At 43.0% G+C, this 19,676-nt stretch overlaps 1 protein-coding gene across 3 annotated transcripts in view; it reads right to left on the reverse strand.

Annotated features, from left to right (window-relative positions):
• RPGRIP1L (RPGRIP1 like) overlaps nt 1-19,676 on the reverse strand; it is a 361,700-nt gene that overhangs the window by 110,760 nt on the left and 231,264 nt on the right. For all 3 annotated transcript variants that reach the window (XM_040328736.1, XM_040328734.1, XM_040328735.1), the window contains exons 13-17: nt 17,006-17,185; nt 16,719-16,836; nt 14,771-15,205; nt 14,542-14,684; nt 2,167-2,530 (exon numbers count right to left, since the gene is read on the reverse strand). In XM_040328736.1, coding sequence (XP_040184670.1) covers nt 2,167-2,530; nt 14,542-14,684; nt 14,771-15,205; nt 16,719-16,836; nt 17,006-17,185 — 1,240 coding nt within the window. The remainder of the gene's footprint in view (nt 1-2,166; nt 2,531-14,541; nt 14,685-14,770; nt 15,206-16,718; nt 16,837-17,005; nt 17,186-19,676) is intronic.

Genomic DNA, 19,676 nt, shown 5'->3' on the forward strand with positions numbered 1-19,676 from the left:
GATTTACATAAATAAAAACTGAACATTGTAAGCACCTCGGTCAGTGGTAAATGCTTTTTCTCAACCCTGTAACTGATACATTTGCATTATAGTTTTCTTTTGAAAAACAACAGGCAGGATCACCTGGTGAAAGTAAAGGAAAGGAAACTTGGGGCTTGTTCACACTTGACAAAATTCAGTCAAGTCTATTAAGGTCCAAATTACACCAGAACATTCTGTGTGCCACTTTGTGTGGGTCTATCACATAAAATCCCAATAAATACCATTTAGGTTTTTGGTTGTAATATGACAAAATGTGGAACATGTGATGCAGCATACACACGATCGTTTATCATGATGTGAAAAATTTCTTTTTTTTTAATGTCATTAAAAACTATCGTGTGTGGGCTCCAGAGCATTTTTCATGACGTGAAAAATGGGCATTAAAAATTTAGGACATGCTCTATTTTTTCCCGTCGTGCATACTCAGAAGCAAGTTATGAGACGGGAACGCTCGCTGGTAAAAATACTGTTCGTAATGGAGATAGCACATTTGTCACGCTGTATCAGACTGAAAAGCACAAAGACTGAAAAGCGCGAATCGTCTCTCACCAAACTTTTACCAACACAAAATCAGCAAAAGCAGCCCAAAGGGTGGGGCCATCCGAATGGAACTCCCCCTTTATAGTGCATGTTGTACGTCACCACGCTCCGAGCATTTTTTTTTCACGATCGTGTGTAGGCAAGGCAGACTTGACAAGAATCGGGTTGAAAAAACTTTGTTTTTTCTAGACCATTAAAAATGGTCGTGTGTACACGGCATAATACTTTACTGTATTATTGTATTATCACATTATATTGCTACAAATAGACAAAGACTTAATTGTTGTACAATTTATTAATGAGGCACGCCTATTTAAAGTGGTTGTAAACCCACTGTTATAACTTGCACCTACAGGTAAGCCTAGATTAAGGCTTACCTGTAGGTGCAATAAACATCTCCTTAACCTACACGGTTAAGGAGATATTTTCACAAAAATGGGCACCACTGTAGACAACGGCGCAGGCGCACTTAGCGTGCCGTTTTTGTGAATGGCATTAGCGGTGTTATTGTCGTGTTAATGCCGTGATCTGCCGGTCCCGCACGCATGCGCCGCAGTGACATCATCGCCGTTCCGGCCAATCACAGCGCCGGAGTGGCAAAAACAGGAAGAAGCTCCACCAGGGGACATGGCGGCGGCAGTGGACTGGACTGAGGCGGACTTTGGGGGCTCCGATCTCAGGTAAGTGCCACATAATGAGCTAGTATGCTGTGCATACAAGCTCATTATGCCTTTCTCTTGCAGGTGTATTTTTTAAAAAAAATAATTACCAAGGGTTTACTTCCTCTTTAAAATGTTGGTTTACGGGTAGCGCAGCACCTTCATTTTCATTTTGGTTCAGAGGGGATACATGGCTTTGGTGCAAGTAGCTTCCAAAATTAGGATAGTTATACCACTTTAAAACACACAGGAATCCAATTATTTAATTTGTCAGGAAACTAACAAAACCTTTTGCTTAGGCTTTGACCTAGGCAAAGCCTGAAATTTTGTGTTTTTACTGCCAAATCTTGGCTGACAGAGCAGAGAATTTTCCAAAATGTGGACTTTCAAAACAAAGTGTGATCAGAAAAAAAGTATGCATGTTTCCATGCATAACAGCAGTAAGAGATTTCACGGTTACTGTTGAAATAGATAAACTCCTGTTCTGCCAAATATCCATTTTTTTACAGGCCGTACCCAAATTTCAGGTCCAAAAATACCCACAAGGAAGAAACAGCTCAATATCTGGGACAGTCAGTGTGTTTTTTTTCTCTAACTATTTTTTCATATGAAAAATCATTTGAAGACAATAGATAATCTCATAGTTCCAGAATCTCGTAGACAAATAACTGTAATATGACACAGCTATGATTCCTTTACCATAAGATAAATGGCAAAACAGAACAATATTATTAAGCATAACTCAGTACACTGCAGTGTTTTATATACATGGTTATTTATACATCCATATGTGAATATTTATCAACGTTCACTATTCGTCCTAAAAATGTCTATCCAAATTTCACCTTAAAAAAAAAAAAAAATTATATATATATATATACAAATAATACAATAACATTTTTGCTATTCCTTGTTGCAAACAAACCTGAAATGCATTTATCGTGAGCAAGAGGGATTAGAGGCACCATGGCTTTACCAGGATAAGCATCACCTACTTCCTTGTCATCAAAAACATAAAGAACAAGAGACTGAGATTTCAGGTACTTGTCTAGATCGGCATTCATGGATAAGGGAAAGCACTTGAGATCTTCAAATTGTGGATTATTGCTACTTGCAATGGTGTTAGTATAGTGGTCAGGAAAGTGAAAAAAGGTGTAGGCCACATAAGGACTGGGCTGACGTGTACTAGTTCCAGACTTTAAATTGCTGCAGCCATCTATGGCGATGAACAGTTCGTTCATATTATCTTCTACTGACCCAATGTTTTTGCCTGTGTCAACAGCTACTGGCTAAAAAAGAAACAAAAAGAGGTGTCAATATAAACGATAAAAATATGTATCAGACTACCAACCATTATACAACTATGCACAGCTGCACCAGATTCTGTGTGCACCAGTTTAAGTAAATCTCCCCCAGTACATATAGATAGTATATAAAACGTTTAAAGTTTTATTAAATCACATATTCAAAACAGCAGATAAATCCAATTGAATTCATTAGCTGAATCAGCATAAAACACTGAAATTAACATCTAAAAGTAGCTCAGCTACATTAGGTTTGAAAGCTACAGGCTAGACAGCACTGTTCTAAAACTCCTTACAAAAAACAAAAGTCTGTGCTAGCGTTTCCATCGCCATCTGCACTCCTAATATAGAATAGAAAATATTGAAATATTGAATCGTGAAATAAGTAAAATATACAATGCAAGTCACATTCAGAATATTAACACACTTATATTTAATCTATTAACCAAATATTGAATTCAGCTAGCAATCTGGTTATCTCTGTTTCGCCACTTCAAATGTCTCACTAATGGTATCTCCTTGGGATGGTTTGCCTTCATGACTAGTATGAAAGTACTGGAGAGGAAGGATTACCTCAACAACTACCTAGCTAATGTCATGTGTATTTGCATGACAAAGCACACTAGGTTTCAGGCCCTTTCAGAAACATCAGGAGAAGAAATGGCAAGAGCGTTTGTCACAGAAACAGAAAAAACATGTATGTGAGCCGCTCAGGCTATATGGGAACAAAGTCCTGAGCCCACGGTTGTGAGTGTTGGCTGGGAAGGGAGCTCATCTATGCACCAGGCAATGATAGAGAGTGACTAGTAGTCCCAAGAGCTGCACATCAAATCAAGACCTGCTGTATGATAGTGAATGGCAGTCTCAGCTTGGAACCCTGCCAGGCCACCAGCTCAACATGTTTCACTCTGCCCACAGAAGCTTACTCATGAGGATGGATGCTCCAGCTGGAAGAGGGCAGTTTAATGCATCATTGACCTGCACTCAGTGAAAGAATGAATATTGGTTGCGAAAAGGCTGGTTGTAGAGGTTGTGTGTTTAAGGAAGTGCATACACAGAGCAACCATAAAAGATCTGGTTGCAAAGCAGTCTTAAATAGCCAGCCTCTTGTAAGGTGTGTGTAAAAAAGCAAATGTGCAGGGGTATGATAAGACTAAAATGCAAATCATTCATACCCCCCCCCCCCCATTAAAAAAAAACTTTAATAATGTATTAAAAACAACATTGACGAGAATGACTGACAAAAATGTATTTACTAAACAATTTATCTATTTACTAATGTCTACACAGAATTGTGAAAAAATTGAAACTCTAGCAAGACACTCTGTTCTTCTGCTCCTATTTTATTTATTCATTATTATATTATTCTCAAGAACAGTGTCTTGATAGTTTCCCTTTAATTCATACAGTTTTTTCAGTAAATTCCTTATCAATCAGCCTTTGTGGTTTTCAGCTTGCAGTTCTCAATGAACTACCAGGGTACTGTTGAGCATTCTAGGTAATTCATTGTTTCTTCCTGTCATTTTGCAACTGCCTGTTCGTATGAGGTGCGAGCAGACAGCTTACACAGACAGTCTGCATGAGTCCTGCATGGCAATGCTCTGTACTCTCCTAGTAAAAAAAGAGATTGTTGGTTGACTGGACAGAAGCACTGAAGGATCCAGGGATTAGATCGGCTTGCTCTTTAGGATGCAGGATTGAAGCCTCACAATAAAGCATATTGAGGGGTGTTATTGTGACCTGAGGGTCTGAGAGCTGGACTTTATTTAGTGAGGATATCTTTGTATTTTTTTTTTTTTACGTTCGTTATTAACCTGTACCAAAAGACATAATTTTATCATTTGTATCACTGTACTTAACAAGCTCTGGTGAAGTAGTTGGCAGATGGTCTGTCGTTGCTTGTCAGTGAAGCAGAGATTCAGCTCCCTTTCCAATTGGTGTTCAACTGTTTCCTGCCCAGCCACTGCATATAAATGGCTGGGCAGGGCAAGCGTGGATCATACCCGTACGTCCTTCCAAGTTCTATGCCTCATGCGTGCCCCCGGGGGAAGGGCCTCAGTAAAAATTCTGTGACCGGTGTATCTACTGGACACAGCAGATCATTGATCCGAGTACTGAGCAGCCATTTAAATTGATCACATGTCCAGTATTAAAGATGGCTGCCATTCATACAGCCATTAAAGAGGAGGTCCGGGAACAAATACATAAAATCCCTTTCTAGGTCGTCCATGGACGGACACAGCTCCTTAAATCTAGACATGTGGGCTATGTTCCTGTTCATATGAGAGGACTAGGCAGAACATGTTAGTTATCTTAAAACATGGAACTTTAACAGAGTTGAACAGCCCCGCCCAGGGGGCAGTCCCACCGGTCATAACCCCTCACCCTGCAGCAATGCAGCTCAGTTCGTCAAAAAGCATTACAAACTTAAATAGGAGGGGTGAGTGCTGTGTCCGTCCCTGGAATCCTATTTTCTCTTTTCGTCCATGGACGGACACAGCTCCTTAAATCTTGACATGTGGGATGTCCCCAAGCAGTGTCAGAAAAAACGAGGGGTGGGAACAGCAATCAAAACAAGACTTCACTTCACCCCAAACAAACAGCTCCTCAACGTTGCAACCTCAAACAGCCGCCTGCAAAACCTTGCGGCCAAATGAAGGATCCGAAGATGCACTCACATAAACCTTGTAAAAACTTTGAGAAAGTGTGAACAGACGACCAGGTCGCCGCCTTACACACCTGTAAGACAGATGCTTGAAGTTGGAAAGCTCAGGAGGCACCAATTTCCCTGGTCGAATGCGCTGTGACAGGAAAGGGAGGCGCCCGCCCCTTAAGGGCATAGGCCTGGATGACGGTCTGCCAGATCCACCTAGAAATGGTGGCCGACGAGACCGCCAGGCCCTTCTGTGGACCAGACACCGACACGAACAGTGAGTCAGATCTCCGGAACGGAGCCGTAGCAGACAGGTACACCTGTAGGGCACGTACCACATCAAAAGTATGTAGCGCAACCTCCTTGGGATGCAATGCCGAGGACACAAGGATGGAAGTACAATGTCCTCGTTTAGGTGAAAAGCCGAAACTACCTTAGGAAGGAAAGAGGGCTGCGGACACAATGCCGCTTTATCCTTATGGAGGACCAAGTAAGGCGACTTGCAAGACAAGGCCGCCAATTCAGAAACCCTTCTGACCGATGTAATGGCAACTAGAAAAGTAACTTTCTGAGAAAGCGTTAAGAGAGGAATCTCCCTGATATTCTCAAAGGGAGGTTCCTGAAGCACCGAGAGCACCAAGGCCGCCAATTCAGAAACCCTTCTGACCGATGTAATGGCAACTAGAAAAGTAACTTTCTGAGAAAGCGTTAAGAGAGGAATATCCCTGATATTCTCAAAGGGAGGTTCCTGAAGCACCGAGAGCACCAGATTTAAGTCCCATGGAGGAAGCAGTGGTCTAATCGGGGGAATCACGTGTCGGACGCCCTGTACAAACATACTTACAGTACTGCCTCGAAGGAAGTGGGGATACAGTACTGCCTCGAAGGAGGCTACCATGAGGCCAAGGACTCTCACACACAAACGGAGAGACGACCATTTGCGGTATATTAATGACCTCACTGCAGCCTGGAGCGTCTGCAACTTCTCTGGAGGGAGAAAAACTCTTGCCTCCGATGAGCAAGTGTTTAAGGCAAGTTTCAGATCCACTCCGCGCTGTAAGAACAGCAGGATCCGAGACCGAATATGCCCGTGGGCGCCAAGCCATCTCTTCACACATAGAGATGTATGCCTTCCAAGTGCCATGGTAGATCTCCCGTAAAGAAGATTTCCGGGCCCTCAGCATGGTTGAGATTACCGAATCAGACAGACCACTGTCCCTTAGTACCTGGCTTTCAATAGCCATGCCGTTAAAGCCAGCGACTGTAAATCAGGATGAAGTATGGGACCTTGAGACAGAAGGTCCTCCCGCATTGGCAGACGACAGGGAGCGTCTGCTACCAGTCTCCAGAGGTCGGCGTACCAGGGACGCCAGGGCCAGTCTGGGGAGATTAGAATCACCGGAATCCCCTCAGTCTCCACTCTGCGGAGCAGACGAGGAAGCAATTTATTGGGGGAAAGGCATAAATTAGCCAATACTGACGACCTGGCCACAAACCTCGACACCTTGCGATTGAGTCGAGAGGCCAGGAGATCCACATCTGGTGTGCCCCATTTCTGACAAAGGAGTTGAAACACCTCCGGGTGTAATGACCATTCCCCTTGGTTCAGCATCTGGCGACTCAGATAGTCCACCTGCCAGTCTTCTACGCCCAGAATGTAAACAGTCAATAGAGCCGGTACGCTCCTTTCGACCCATCTTAGGATGTGAGCAACTTCTGACACTGCGGCCGAGCTCCTTGTTCCTCCCTGATGGTTGAAATAAGCCACCGCCGTGGCGTTGTCAGACTGGAGCCTGACCGGACACCCTTGAAGTCTCTGCGACCACTTGGAGAGGCACAGTCTGATTGCTCAAAGTTCGAGGACATTGATCGGTAGGAGAGATTCTTCTGGAGTCCAGCGGCCCTGGGCCGGCTGAACCCCCCAGACTCGCCCAACCAGTCAGGCTGGCGTTCGTCTTGATCACAATCCAGTGGAAAGGAAAGGAAGACTTCCTGGACTGAAGTGCCGGGGATGTCAGCCACCAAGTCAGAGAGGCACTGAGTAGGCGACATACCTGAATCTGATGATCCAGAGACAATGGGGTTTTGTTCTATTTGGACAGAATCTCCCACTGCAGCACCCAAGTATGGGATTGGGGATACAGTACTGCCTCGAAGGAGGCTACCATGAGGCCAAGGACTCTCACACACAAACGGAGAGACGACCATTTGCGGTATATTAACGACCTCACTGCAGCCTGGAGCGTCTGCAACTTCTCTGGAGGGAGAAAAACTCTTGCCTCCGATGAGCCCAGAATCTGCCCCAGGTATTCTAGGCGCTGAGTCGGAACACCGACTTCTGGAGGTTCAGTATCCATCCAAAGTCTTGGAGAGTCTGATTGGTTATAGACACCTCCTCCTCTAATTCTGGAAGCAGCTCTCAGAAGAAGATTGTCTAAGTAACCAACAACGGCAATGCCTCGCTGTCTTAGCAAAGCTAGAATCGGGGCGAGCACCTTGATGAAAACTATTGGTGCTGACGCTAGGCCAAAAAGGAGAGCCACAAATTGATAGTGGTCCTCCCTTCAGCGAAATGCATGAACCTCTGGTGCCTTGGGCATATGGGGACATGCAAGTACGCGTCCTTGATGTCCAGGGATGACAGAAAGTCCCAGAATGGAGCGCAGCTACCACCGAGCGAATCGATCCCATCTTGAATTTCCAAACCTTTACAAAGGCATTGAGGGCCTTGAGGTCTAGGATTGGACGAATTCTGTCCTTCTTTGGGACCACGAACAGATTTGAGTAGAATCCCTGAAACCTGTCGTGCAGTGGCAAGGGTATGATTACCCTGCACGTCAACAAGTCTTGAACTGCACCAGTCAGGGTAGTCCAACGAGACGGCGGGAGAGGAAGATTTGAGGGAAATAATCTGTTTGATGGACAAGAAAGAAACTCGATATTGTACCCTTAAGAGACCACTTCGCAAACCCACTGGTCGGAAAGCAGGAAGGTCCAGCAAGCTGTGAACTTGCAAAGACGTCCCCCCACCCAAGTATTGGGTGGGGGCAAAACTTCATGCGGAAGCGGATTTGATTCTGTCCCCCAGTTGAGTCTTTATTGGCTTGGGAGGGTCTGCTAGTGGGCCGACTGACGAAAATACCGCTTTTGTGCTGGGAAGGAAGGCCCCGACTTACGGGGCGGCCCTTTACCCTTGGTGGACTGAGGTAGAAGTGTGCTCTTACCTCCAGTGACATCCTTAATAATGGCATCTAGTGAGGCACCAAAGAGCCTCCCACCTTTGAAAGGCAAATTTGTCAGAGCTTTCTTAGAAGCTTGGTCAGCGGACCAGCATTTCAGAGCCTGAAGCTGAGGAAGTGGGACGCACAATAGACCAGCTAACACTTAAGCTTCCGTCTTTGGAAAGCATAGTAAGCGAAAACATCAGGCATGTCTCTTACTGCCCATAGTAGTGGAAAAACAGATAAGACTTGCAGCTACTCATGGAAGACAATCCTTTGCATAGGATTAAGGGCATCTTTTTTTTATGTACAAGCTCCTTCAAGGGGAGATATATGGGTACTACAGCCATCCTGTCTGAACAGACATAATGTCCCAGGCTACATGCCGGCTAGGGGAGGTATTTGGGTGCCCTGAGCCATCCCATCTCAGAAGATGTGGTTTACATTGCCCATGCATAGAAGCATAATATAGGCGAGACCCATAGTCCCCTACAGAAGACCTACTGTCGAACTAAGTCCCGTAGGTCCTTCTCTTACCTTTCCACGCTGCAGGGTATTGCCAAGCAAGAGGCCCAATTTTCCCCCTTCACCGTGGGTATAGTCCTAGACCTTCAGGGACCGGGGTCCATGGCAGGAACACCACACCCCTGGACCTATATAGCACCCTGGCAGCAGAAAAAAACATTTGGTCCTTAGAAGGCACAAAGTTCTGGAACCCAGGATCCAGCCCTCCGCAGAGAGGCATTATAGGCTAAACCTCGTTCTTCGTACCGAGGCCCGGGTACCGTCCACTTTGGCTATGAAGCACCTTGGACGGATCCGGATTTATGGAGGCCTTTTACATCCAGCATGGATCCCTCCAGTGGAGCTCCTAAGAGCACATGTTAACTTGTGACCAACACCTTAGACACTGATGAAAAAACTGAGGTACTCACAGTAGGGGAGGGGTTATATAGGGAGGGAACTTCCTGTTTAATTGATTACACCAGTGTCCATCACCTGAAGGTAGATTCTATAACCCACATGTAATGGCTATGCGGTTCTGTGTCCCGTGATGTACGATAAAGAAATACATGTTTGTGTAATAGATTATATAATATAAAAAATATTGTTACATATTTGAGTGCAGATCCCCCCTTACATCAGGGTCCCCAGAGCCCCCCACTTACATCAGGGTCCCCAGAGATCCCCCTTTTACATCAGGGTCCCCAGAGATCCCCCTTCTTACATCAGGGTCCCCGGAGAGCCCATTCCCTACAACAGGGTCTCCAGAGAACTTCTCCTTACAATAGGGTCCCCAGAGAGGCCTCCCGAGTGGAGAGGGTGGGTGTATGCTGCTCTCCCCCTCCGCGCGCCACGTCCCCCTCCGTCTGTGTCCCCTTCCATGATGCTGTTCTCCCCCTGAGTGATTCTACTGTCCGCGCTCAGTGTCCCCCTCCGTGATCCTTCTGGCCTCATCCATGCTCTGTGTCCCGATGCCTGTGTCCTCCGCTCTGTGTCCCGATGCCTGTGTCCTCCGCTCGGTGTCCCGATGCCTGTGTCCTCCGCTCGGTCTCCCGAAGCCTGTGTCCTCCGCTCGGTCTCCCGATGCCTGTGTCCTCCGCTCGGTCTCCCGATGCCTGTGTCCTCCGCTCGGTCTCCCGATGCCTGTGTCCTCCGCTCGGTGTCCCGATGCCTGTGTCCTCCGCTCGGTGTAACGATGCCTGTGTCCTCCGCTCGGTGTCCCGAAGCCTGTGTCCTCCGCTCGGTGTCCCGAAGCCTGTGTCCTCCGCTCGGTGTCCCGAAGCCTGTGTCCTCCGCTCGGTGTCCCGATGCCTGTGACCTCCGCTCGGTGTCCCGATGCCTGTGTCCTCCGCTCGGTGTCCCGATGCCTGTGTCCTCCGCTCGGTGTTCAGATGCCTGTGTCCTCCGCTCGGTGTCCCGATGCCTGTGTCCTCCGCTCGGTGTCCCGATGCCTGTGTCCTCCATACTGTGTCCCCATCTGTGATGCTGCGGTCGGCGCTCTGTGTCCCCCTCCATGCTGCATGTCCCCTGTCCCCCCTCCTGCTGCTGTCCCCCTCTGCGCTCTGTTTCTCCTCCATGTCCTCCTCCACTCCCTCTGTCCTCGTCAGGATGGAGAGCGGAGGTAGGAGCCACTAAATCCGGCTCCTACCTGTTCTGAATGAACAGAATCAGTGATCACTGACTCTGTCCATTCATATAACTGAAACATCATAACCTGTGATTACGATGCTTCAGTTTATGAATGGAGAGGAGCCTCTGTCTCCTGTCCATTCATTTTAGCTGAGACTGCAGAGAAAGGGACTGGGGAATCTGTGTCCTTAGTCCCTTTTTCTGTCTCAAAGGTGAGATGTCAGGGGTCTGTTAAGATCCCTAACATCTCACCGAAGCCCCCCACAGTGCTAAAAAAATTAATGCAATACATATAAAATAAATGTAAAACATAATAAAAATAAAAAACACACTGACACCATCCACTCCCCTAAAAAAAGAAGAAAGCATCATAAAACAAAATTGCAAAAAAAAATACTGACATATGTGCCACTGTCTAATCGGTATCGGCGAGTACTTGAAAAAAAGTATTGGTACTTGTACTCGGTCTTAAAAAAGTGGTATCGGGACAACCCTACTTTACAGTAAATTTGTTTTTGTACAATTGGTTGATCTATGTAATACACAAGATGCAATGTCCAAAAGTAAGTCTCACAGATGTAGTATTTCCATACTCAGAAGGATTAGCAGAATGTGTTTTGGGGTGTAATACTAAATATGCCTATGTTGTGTGTTAGATACATCTTATTAAATTGGCAGACTCTCAATGACAACAAAAATGTATTTAATGTTTTAATTTTCCAAAAAATGTGACAGAACAATTACAACAAATCCACTATACCTCTTACTAAATACCTTGGAATGACTACTTTCCAAAAAGGGGTAATTTGAGAGGCATTTGTTGTGTCCTAAAATTTTATGGCCTCATGAAATGAGATAGGCAGTCAGTATTGATCAATTTTCAAATATACTGTATATCATAGTGTGTAGACGCTATAACTTCCACACAGACTAAATATTATATAATGATTTTGAGTAATTTTTTTTTTACCCAAAAAAGTAGCAGAACACAATTTATTTTTCCAAATGTTTGAATTTTTTTTGCTTACATAGCAAAAAAAAAAAAAAAGGAAAAAAGAAAAACCCAGTTGTGATTAACCCCTTTTGTGCATAAGGGTAAAATAAATGTCAATGCCGGAGCACAATTTTGCAACTTTGACATTTGTTAGTAAAACCGTACATATCATCGCAACTTTGTGCATCCAGGTGTATTATACCTTGTTTATTTAAGGACAAATCAGGCTTTGATTAGGTGGTAAATGGTAATGGATATTTCCCAATTTTTTTTTTAATTATCAAAGGAAAATTGGCCCAAAATAGTAAAAATGTAGCTGTATATTTCTTGTTACTACCATAACACCAAAGAACAACCCAAAATAAATTCTGCTCCCGACAATCAGAGTGATACCACATATGTGTATGTCATTTGTACCCGCAGTATTATTATTATTTCAGGTACTTGTATAGTGCCGTCAATTTACACAGCGCTTTACATACATTGTACATTCACATCAGTCTCTACCCTCAAGGAGCTTACAACCTAAGGTTCCTAACACACATCCATACATATACTAGGGCCAATTTTAGACAGGAGCCAATTAACTTACCAGCATGTCTTTGGAGTGTAGGAGGAAACCCACGCAGGCACAAAGAGAACATGCAAACTCCAGGAAGATGGTGTCATGGTCAGGATTCGAACCAGCAACCCTTTTTTGCTTCTAGTTGAAAGCGCTAAACAACTACACCACTGTACAGCCCACAAACAATAGTGTGCACATTGCTTTTTTTTTATCCTACCTAAAACACACTAAAACCCAAACAATATTCCCGGCACTGGCCTAGATCAAACCGTGATCTAGATGTTTTTCTTTTATTATTATTTTTGCAAAGAGAGAGAAATGTACAATGTACAGTATATTTTCTCTCCATTCACAGAGAGAGAAACACAGGAGCGAGCTTCACAGTGACTGATCACTGCGTTAGCCAATCAGAGGCTATCACAGTGATCAGGTGACCCTGAATCAGGAGTTTTTAAGATCAGGACCCGGGATGCTCAGTGCGACCCCAGGGGGCTGTGCTGGGAGCGTGCTGTGTGGCGCACTCCCAGCAGAAAGACAGATATGCAGCCTCACGGAAACAAAGCCCAGTCCAGCGAGACCCCACATCTGCGTACTGTCAATGTCAAGGAGATAAATACCAACAAAAGAAAGCTCTATCTGTCTCAAAAAATTGTTAAAAAAAATATTTGGGTACAGTGTTGCATGACTGTGTAATTGTCATTCAAAGTGTGAAAATTGGCTGGGGCAGGAAGGGGGTGAAAGTGTCCAGTATTAAAGTGGTTAAAAGGATATACAGCAGCATTGGGGGGAGTTCTCAAACGAAGAATAGATGCAAGAGATCGAAAGGGTCTTGGAACCTTTATTTTTTTTTAAAACAAACATGCATGGCAATGTTTATATTGTATCCAAAAACTGATAATCTGTAGGTATATCCACCATGGTAGATCATTAATGTTTGCCATATTCTGGATGTCATGTTAAGGGAGGAACAAGCCTGGTTTTAAAATGTGGCCGGCAAAGGGTGGGGATTAATTTCTCCAATAACACATAAATTCACAATAGTTTCCATGAGAAATGTCTGAGTTTTCAATCGGCAAAATCAGAGGACTTTACTGTGTTGGAAAAGTGGGAGAGTTGTGACATTCCTGGCTGGGCAGGTCTGCTCTGTGTGTCATCCCTTCTGTTTGTGCACCTTTTTCTTCCACACTTTTCCCTTCCACATAACTTTATATTAATGTGCTTTGATACAGCACTTTGGGAACATCCAACTTTTTTTTCAATTATCTTTTGAGGCTTTCCCTCTTTATGGAGGGTGTCAATGATGGTTTTCTGCACAACTGTCAGGTCAGCAGTCTTTTCCATGATTGTAATATCTACTGAACCAGACTGAGAGACCATTAAAAGGCTCAGAAACCCTTTGCAGGTGTGACACTTTGAGCCTAGCATATTGCACCTTTTCACAATATTCTAATTTTATCAAATTGTGGATTTGGAGTTTTCATGAGCTGTAATCCATAATCCTCACAATTATGACAAATCACGACTTGAACTAACTTGAGTGAGTGATAAACTTATATAGCGCTGCACATGCAAACTGAATCGCCTCTGGGCGCTTGTTTGACCATTTCTCCATTGATCTCAGAAGAGATGGGTTTTGATCTTTCTCCTAAAGGCCAAGTGATTCTCCTCCAACCGAATAGAGGTTGGTAAAGTGTTCCAAAGTCAAGGGCCTTGGACCGCAAATCTCCTTTCTCCTTTGGACTTGTATCTTGTTTTCGGGATTTGGAGTAGATTTTGGTTGGAGGATCGCAACGTGCGACTGGGGTTGTATGCCTTTAATTTTTCGCACAAATACTTGGGTGCATTACCCAAGATATATTTGTGCGTCAGGCAGAGTGCTTTGAAGGTGATTCTATCTTTCACTGGGAGCCAGTGGAGGCTTCTCAGTGATGGGAGATTGATTCCCCAGTCACAAGTCGCGCAGCAGTATTCTGAACGACTTGCAGGCGAGTGATTTGGTACTTTTGGAGTCCGAGGTACAGGGCATTTGCATAGTCAATTCTGGAGTTGACAATTGTTCCCACCACGACTGCTATGTCTTCTTTAGGGATAAATGGAATAAGTCTGCATAGTAGGCGCAGCAGATGGTGCGATCCGCTGACTACTGACCCTATTTGTGCATCCACCATAATCAGGTTGCATTAGTGAAATAAATGAAATTTTGCACGGTATTCAATTTTTTTAAGTTTCACCTGTATATTGCTAAACCTCTCCATTTTAAACTTAAAATTTTAAGATTTGCATATGGAAATGTGAACTTTTGAGCTGGTGTACAGGGATTAATAGAAAAATGGGAAATAACTTTAGCAGGTGTTGGTGAATACAAATAAGAATATTTGCTTGCAGTTTTCCTAAGACATTATCATTGATTTCTACAGAAGGAATAATTACCTGATATGGATCCCTTAGGTTTGAGGAAATATAACCCAAAGCCTTTGCTCGCTCTTTGTATAATCGAATAGCTTGCTCCATGGGCACTTTAAGCTTGCACCAATACTCTAACGTGCCATAATTATTGATATCATTGTTGATCCCTAAAATAAAAAGCAAGATTTGAATATTTTCCAAAGCTCAGCAAGTATCTACAGTTACAACAGTAAATGGCCTTATTGGTACTCACCAATCAATGTAGAACTAGAAAAGATTTGCCCATTTTTTTCAAGAATGTCCTGGAACTTTAGCTGACACACAGCTATTGTTTTAAATTCGGTGCCGATTGCCAAATGAACTTCCAGCCTTACAGTATTCTTTTGTATATACTGTAGGAAAAAATCATCTACTTGTACTAGATACTGAGAGGTGAACTCATATAAAGGCTGTAAGCCACGCACAATGGGTGTAGTTTGAAGCTCAAAGTCGTAGAAAGCATATGTGCAGAAGGTGGCAGGCTCCTGATCTTCGAAGATGTTGTCAACAACTGGAGAGAACACCAACTTTGATATGTGGATCTCAAGAAGATTGTAGCCCCTTTCTAGATGTACAGATTCATCTTCCTTAGTTATGTCTGGTGTGAATTTGAACTGCTTTGTGCCATATGCAATGTCTTTTAACTGGACTTCATTGCAAAAATAAAATAAAAAAATGAATATAGAAACAAAAATGAATCAGGTGTTTAGGATGCATTTAAATATGTAATAAACATAGAAACAAACATATATATTTGTAAACCTTTATATATATATATATATATATATATATATATATATATATATATATATATATATATATATATATATATATATATATATATATATATACATATACATATACACACACACACACACACACACACACACGATAGTATATCCCATATAGCCTACTGGTTAAAGTGACCGTATGACAAGGAATCTGTTTGAACATAACAATCTAACCCTTGGATGATCTTACCTATCCACTACTCTTTTGTTACGGAATACCCTGTAGCTACCCATTAGGCAATATTTGCACTAAACCACTGCTATTATTCTCTATCAGCAGAGTTGAATCCTTCCTATCACAGTTTTTTTTTTTTAAATAACAAACATGTTACACTTACCTGCTCTATGCAGTGGTTTTGCACAAAGTAGCACCAATCCTCCTATTCTTGGGCCCCTCACTGGCGCTCCTGGTCCCTCCCTCCAGTTGTGTGCCCCCATAGCAAGCGGCTTGCTATGGGAGCACCTGAGCAGGCTTGATCCTGGGCCGCTGCTCTGTGTAGATCTCTTCCTCGTCATTGGTTCCTGCTGCTGTCTCAGCCAATGAGGAGGAGGAGACCCGGGCCAGCCGCTGTTTTTGTGCACATCGCTGGATCAAGATGGGGCTCAGATTCATATTGGGGGGCTGCTACACACAGAAGGTTTTTTACCTTCATGCATTTATGCAGTTTGAGCCTTTAAAACCACTTTAAGCCCCCTCAATGGTTAGTGAGCTCAGCAACCTGCCATATTAAAGCACCAACAGGAAGGCCTTTGAGGTAATCAAGGTTCTGCAGGAAATCCATATAAAATTGCTACTTCTAAACCTTGATCTATTGTTCATTCTGAATGAGTTTGTCATCAAATGCTTTGTTTGAATTGCCTAGGTTTGAGACCATTTTTACCATTTAGATGTGTGAACATAAAAATAAACATGTAATAGCAATATTAACACATTATAAAAAAAAAAAAAAGTGTATATATTTCTCTTAAAGCGGTAATAAACCGCAATTGTTGAAAAAAAATTCAAATAAATTCCCTGCAAGGCAATGTCATAATGTGCTATTTTGCATCACATACAAGCCCATTATGAGAGACTTATCTTCGCACTGTCACCGAGAGAGGGCTGACATCTTCCCCCGGTCTTCCTTTTCGGGTTTGTGTCCTCTGGCTTAATGAATGGCCGGGGGCACGATGACATCACTCCCACTGTATGCCGGACCTTCAGAGCGCATGCACCGTTAACATCACCAGCTGCGTGCACTCTGAATATCTCCTAAACTGTGCACGTTTAGGAGACATTCACAGTACCTACAGGTAAGCCTTACTAAAGGATTGCCTGTTGATACAAGTGGTAGTACAGAGTTTCCTACCACTTTAAAAAAATAAAAATACCTTCAAGTTTGCGAATACGAGCTGCTCTAACATCAAGCAAGTGGCCATATTGCTCCAACTTTACATCATAATCACGACGTACACTCTCCATCCTCTGGGTAACAGCCTCAACTTCATCCTGTGAATAAAATATCTGTTAGATTAAGGAAGAAATGTTTGCTGTAATCATCTCTAATGTCTCGGATCAAGCAGAAGAATTGTAGTGTGGCTAGATTTACAAATCTTGTTTCCTTGAGTATACAAATAATGCTGTCTTGTAAAAATTACACAGACATTTGTTTAGTTACCTGGTAATCTTTGTTGATTTTATGCTGCATTATCAGCATGTTTCTAGTTTTCTCAAGTTCCTGCACAGTTTCCACATGGTTTGCCTGTAATTCTCTTAAAGACTTTTCAAGGTCCTTCCCCATGTCATCCTCAACTTTCTCCAAAAATTTGACCTCTCCATTCTTCAGTTGCTTCCGTGTCTACAAAAAGGTTTTAATTTAGTTTAAAACGGTACAGTGCTTTCAGGGTATTTTCTCCTATACCTTTACATGTGAATTATGAAATTAATAAAAAAATCCCTTTTATTGTGCAAGGGTTAAAAACCAACAAGGTCAACTTTGGATTCTGGAAAATGTAACACTTAATAATTCACAAAGCAGAAAAGATGTTGATGATTAACAAACTCATTTCTAATGCCAACTAATTATGACTTTATTACGAGTATATTCTGGACTGTGCTATTGTCCCGATCTGTTTGTAATTGTTATAGTGCCAAATTTAAGTCTGAGCCACATGTTTCATAAGGCTTTTTTCAAGCCACAACCAATTATATTGACAAACTGCACATGCCAATTACAGGGAGTTCCATGGCTGATGAGCAAATCTCAGCAGGAGACAGAGAACCTGCATACTGAAAACATCACAAAGATATGGAACAGATACTGAATCTGAGTTGCACACAGCAGTTTTTGTGCGGTCTTCCACTTATACGACGTGGAATTGTTTTTAGGGACACAACACATTCATATTGATAAAAAAAAAAAGTGCTCTCAGAGGCAGCATCTGTAACAACTTACTTATCAGAAAAAACAGTTCCATATTACCTCATAAACTTGCTTTATAGATTTTCAACCAAGTGGAGTAGGGTATGTGGCTCTAAGGATACACATGGCTGCCTAGGCATTTAAAAAGATACTCAAGACCATCAAGGTGCAGCTTGAGCATAGCATCTTTAAATTCAACTCTAACCTTCTGGCAAACTCAAAACAACACCCAAGTGCTGTTAACAGAATGTATTATGTATTTTTTACCAAAAGTTTTTTGACTTATGAAGTTCCTAATTGGCCCTGGATCTTGTCTGGAAAATTCAGCTAATCAAATAGCCTACCAGGTCTGCAGACAGCCAGAAGTTTCCTCCTCTCTGCTGCTTTAGGCTGACAGGAGTAGTGTCAGCAGCATCACTATTCTTCTCAGCTAGAAGCCTGAAGCCGGAGCTGGAGAGGAGGCAAAGCACCGGGAGATTCCTCCTCACCTATGCAGGAAACCAGGGAGGCAATCTACTGCAACTTCTGACAGGTTACAGGTTAATGACTCATGAAAGAAATACTGCTGGCACAATACAAATCTGAATACAAGGCATCACAACAAACAAAAGGCAGCAGAAAGCTGAATGAAGATGGTGTCTGAGGTAAGTGCTTTGTAAGGACCGTAGATAGCTTAGAGGTGATGGGCGGAGTGCTAGATGTAGTAAAGATGCTGCAAATTAAAGGGCGACCATATGATACATAATTTAATCTACTACCGGCCTACCTCTATAAAACCACAATGCAATGGTGCACATAATAGTGCACCATAGCCATAAATGGGCCAAATATGCCTCCATTCAGCACAGCATTATGCTTAGTCTCCTCTCCCCTTGTCACGCATACCACCCTGCATTAAAACCTAATTATTTAAAGTCAGTAGATATGTCCCTTGTACTGCTGACTCCTCTAATAGTTGAAATCCCCCTCCATTGTGGCAGGGGTCAATGGAGCCAACTGAGCTGTGATAGGTACTCATCAAGAGTGCTTGATTATACCTGTCTTTTCTGCCCATCTCTATACAAGCTGTACTATAGCTTCTATGAATGACATGTCATCTATGAATGGAGGAGGCAGACCCTTTACTTATCGGTCGGTCAAAGATCATATTTCATTTATAATGGGTATGAAGTTGGAGAAAGTTGGCAACCTTGCAAAGCTGGGCAAAAGAGGCTTGGTATCAGCTTTTGAGATGAGTTGTCTTATTCACCCGGCAATAGTAGATTTTCAAGCAAGATGTCCTTTGCAAAGTCCTGACAACAAAACAAAGTTTATTCTTCTTATTAAAGCTGTGGCTTTTAAAATAAACTATGATAGCTCAGACAATGCCCAGACAATAAAGAGCCCTTTATTTGGGGTGCCAAGGAGCAGGCATAAAGAGAAAAGGACTATGTCTTCAAAAAAGGTGGAAGGTAGACAACACCTTAAGCAAAAAAAGAAAAAAAGACTACTTTGTCTTTGTAAAGGTCAGGAGAGAGCCTCTAGTTGAGACACATGTCTTACATATGTGATAGGCCACTTTACAGGGGGGGTAGAGGCCCAGAATGCTCAGACAATCTCACTGATGGATGTCTTTTTGATCTTAAGATCCAAGCAGGAGATCTTAGAGATTAAGGAATTTGTTTTCGGGAAGAAAGACTTTGGCTTGGGCTATGTCCAGAATAAGGTCTAAATATTCTAGGCTAAGGGAGGGTTGGAGAGAAGACTTTTGAAAGTTGAGTACCCAATTTAAAAACCTAAAGCATCGGATGACCAATGATGAGTGTGTCAAGTACTCCACCAAATAAATGTCCTCCTGGACATACAGTATGTGTGAGGCGATATTTGAAAGCAGCTTCCCCTGACCAAGTTTTAGCAATACGATTCTGTACTGTATAGAAATGAAAGC

This window comes from Rana temporaria, chromosome 11, assembly GCF_905171775.1.
Source record: "Rana temporaria chromosome 11, aRanTem1.1, whole genome shotgun sequence".
Taxonomy (NCBI): Eukaryota; Metazoa; Chordata; class Amphibia; order Anura; family Ranidae; genus Rana; species Rana temporaria.